Source organism: Parus major, unplaced genomic scaffold (assembly GCF_001522545.3).
Source record: "Parus major isolate Abel unplaced genomic scaffold, Parus_major1.1 Scaffold581, whole genome shotgun sequence".
Taxonomy (NCBI): Eukaryota; Metazoa; Chordata; class Aves; order Passeriformes; family Paridae; genus Parus; species Parus major.
Genome location: NW_015379469.1, coordinates 12,082 through 13,271, shown reverse-complemented (window position 1 = coordinate 13,271; position 1,190 = coordinate 12,082). Strand labels below are relative to the sequence as shown.

At 63.2% G+C, this 1,190-nt stretch overlaps 1 protein-coding gene across 1 annotated transcript in view; it reads left to right on the top strand.

The window, feature by feature from the left end:
* Positions 1–301: 301 nt before the first annotated feature.
* Positions 302–1,190, top strand: part of LOC107199327 (isochorismatase domain-containing protein 2) — a 6,089-nt gene continuing 5,200 nt past the window's right edge. The window contains exons 1-2 of the mRNA XM_033511754.1: positions 302–541; positions 907–1,184. Coding sequence (XP_033367645.1) covers positions 410–541; positions 907–1,184 — 410 coding nt within the window. The 5' untranslated portion in view covers positions 302–409. The remainder of the gene's footprint in view (positions 542–906; positions 1,185–1,190) is intronic.

Below are 1,190 nucleotides of genomic sequence, written 5' to 3'. Positions count from 1 at the left end.
ACAGCGGTGGGCGGGAATNGTCACGTGCCTGGCGGAACCGGGGGTCACGTGACCCCGGCCAGGTGTCCCCGTGTGTGCCACGTGCCCGCCAGCATTTCCCACGTGTCACGGTGACCCCCCCGTGACCTTTCCCGGGTGTCCCACGGGTGTCCCGTGACCTCCCTCAGGTGCCCTCCAGGTGTGACACGGCGGGGCCACGTGACTGACAGGTGTCCCTGAAGTGTCCCAGGTGTCCCCAGCTGTGCCCAGGTGTCCCTGAAGTGTCCCAGGTGTCCCCAACTGTGTCCAGGTGTGTGCCCAGCTGTGCCCAGCTGTGCCCAGCTGTGTCCAGCTGTGTCCAGGTGTGCACAGGTGTCTCCCGGTGTCTCCCGGTGTCTCCCGGTGTCTCCAGGTGTCTCCAGGTGCCCCCATGGCTGCCGGTCGCCTGGGCCGGCCCCTGCCGGGCTCCTCGGTGCTGTTCTTGTGCGACCTCCAGGAGCGGTTCCGGAGCTCCATCGCCGCCTTCCCTCAGATCGTGGCCGTGGCCGCGCGGATGCTCCAGGTGGGCACACCAAAAACAGCCCAAAACCACCCCAAATGCACCCAAACAAACCCGAAATCCGCCCCAAAACAAACCCCAAACACTCCCAAAATCACCTCTGAAACCCTCCCCAAAATGCCCTGAAAACCCTCACTAAACACCCACAACCTCCTCTCCTAAAAACCCCAAAATCCTCCCCAAAACACCCCTCAAAAATACCCCAAACACACCCAAAAATTACCTCTCAATTATCCCCAAACACCCCCCAAAAAAACCCCAAAAACCCTCTGTGAGAAACCCCCAAAGCCCCTTCCAAAACCTCCCCAAAGTGTCCCCAAAACCACCCCAAAAAGCCCTCCCCAAACCCCTGAACGTCCCCCGCTTAGGGCTGCCGGATTTTGGGGGTGCCCGTGCTGGTGACAGAGCAGCGCCCGGATGTTTTGGGGCCCACGGTGCCGGAACTGGGGGCGCAGGACCTGCCCCGGATCCCCAAAACCGCCTTCAGCATGGTGGGGGCGGCCGCGCCCCTCCTGGGGGACCCCAAAATCCGCTCCGTGCTCCTCTGCGGCATCGAGGCGCAGGCCTGCATCCTGGTGAGGGCACCCCGAAAATCGGGGGGTGGTCTGGGGGCTCCTGGGGGGAGATTTGGGGAGGGAACCCCAAAGTCAGG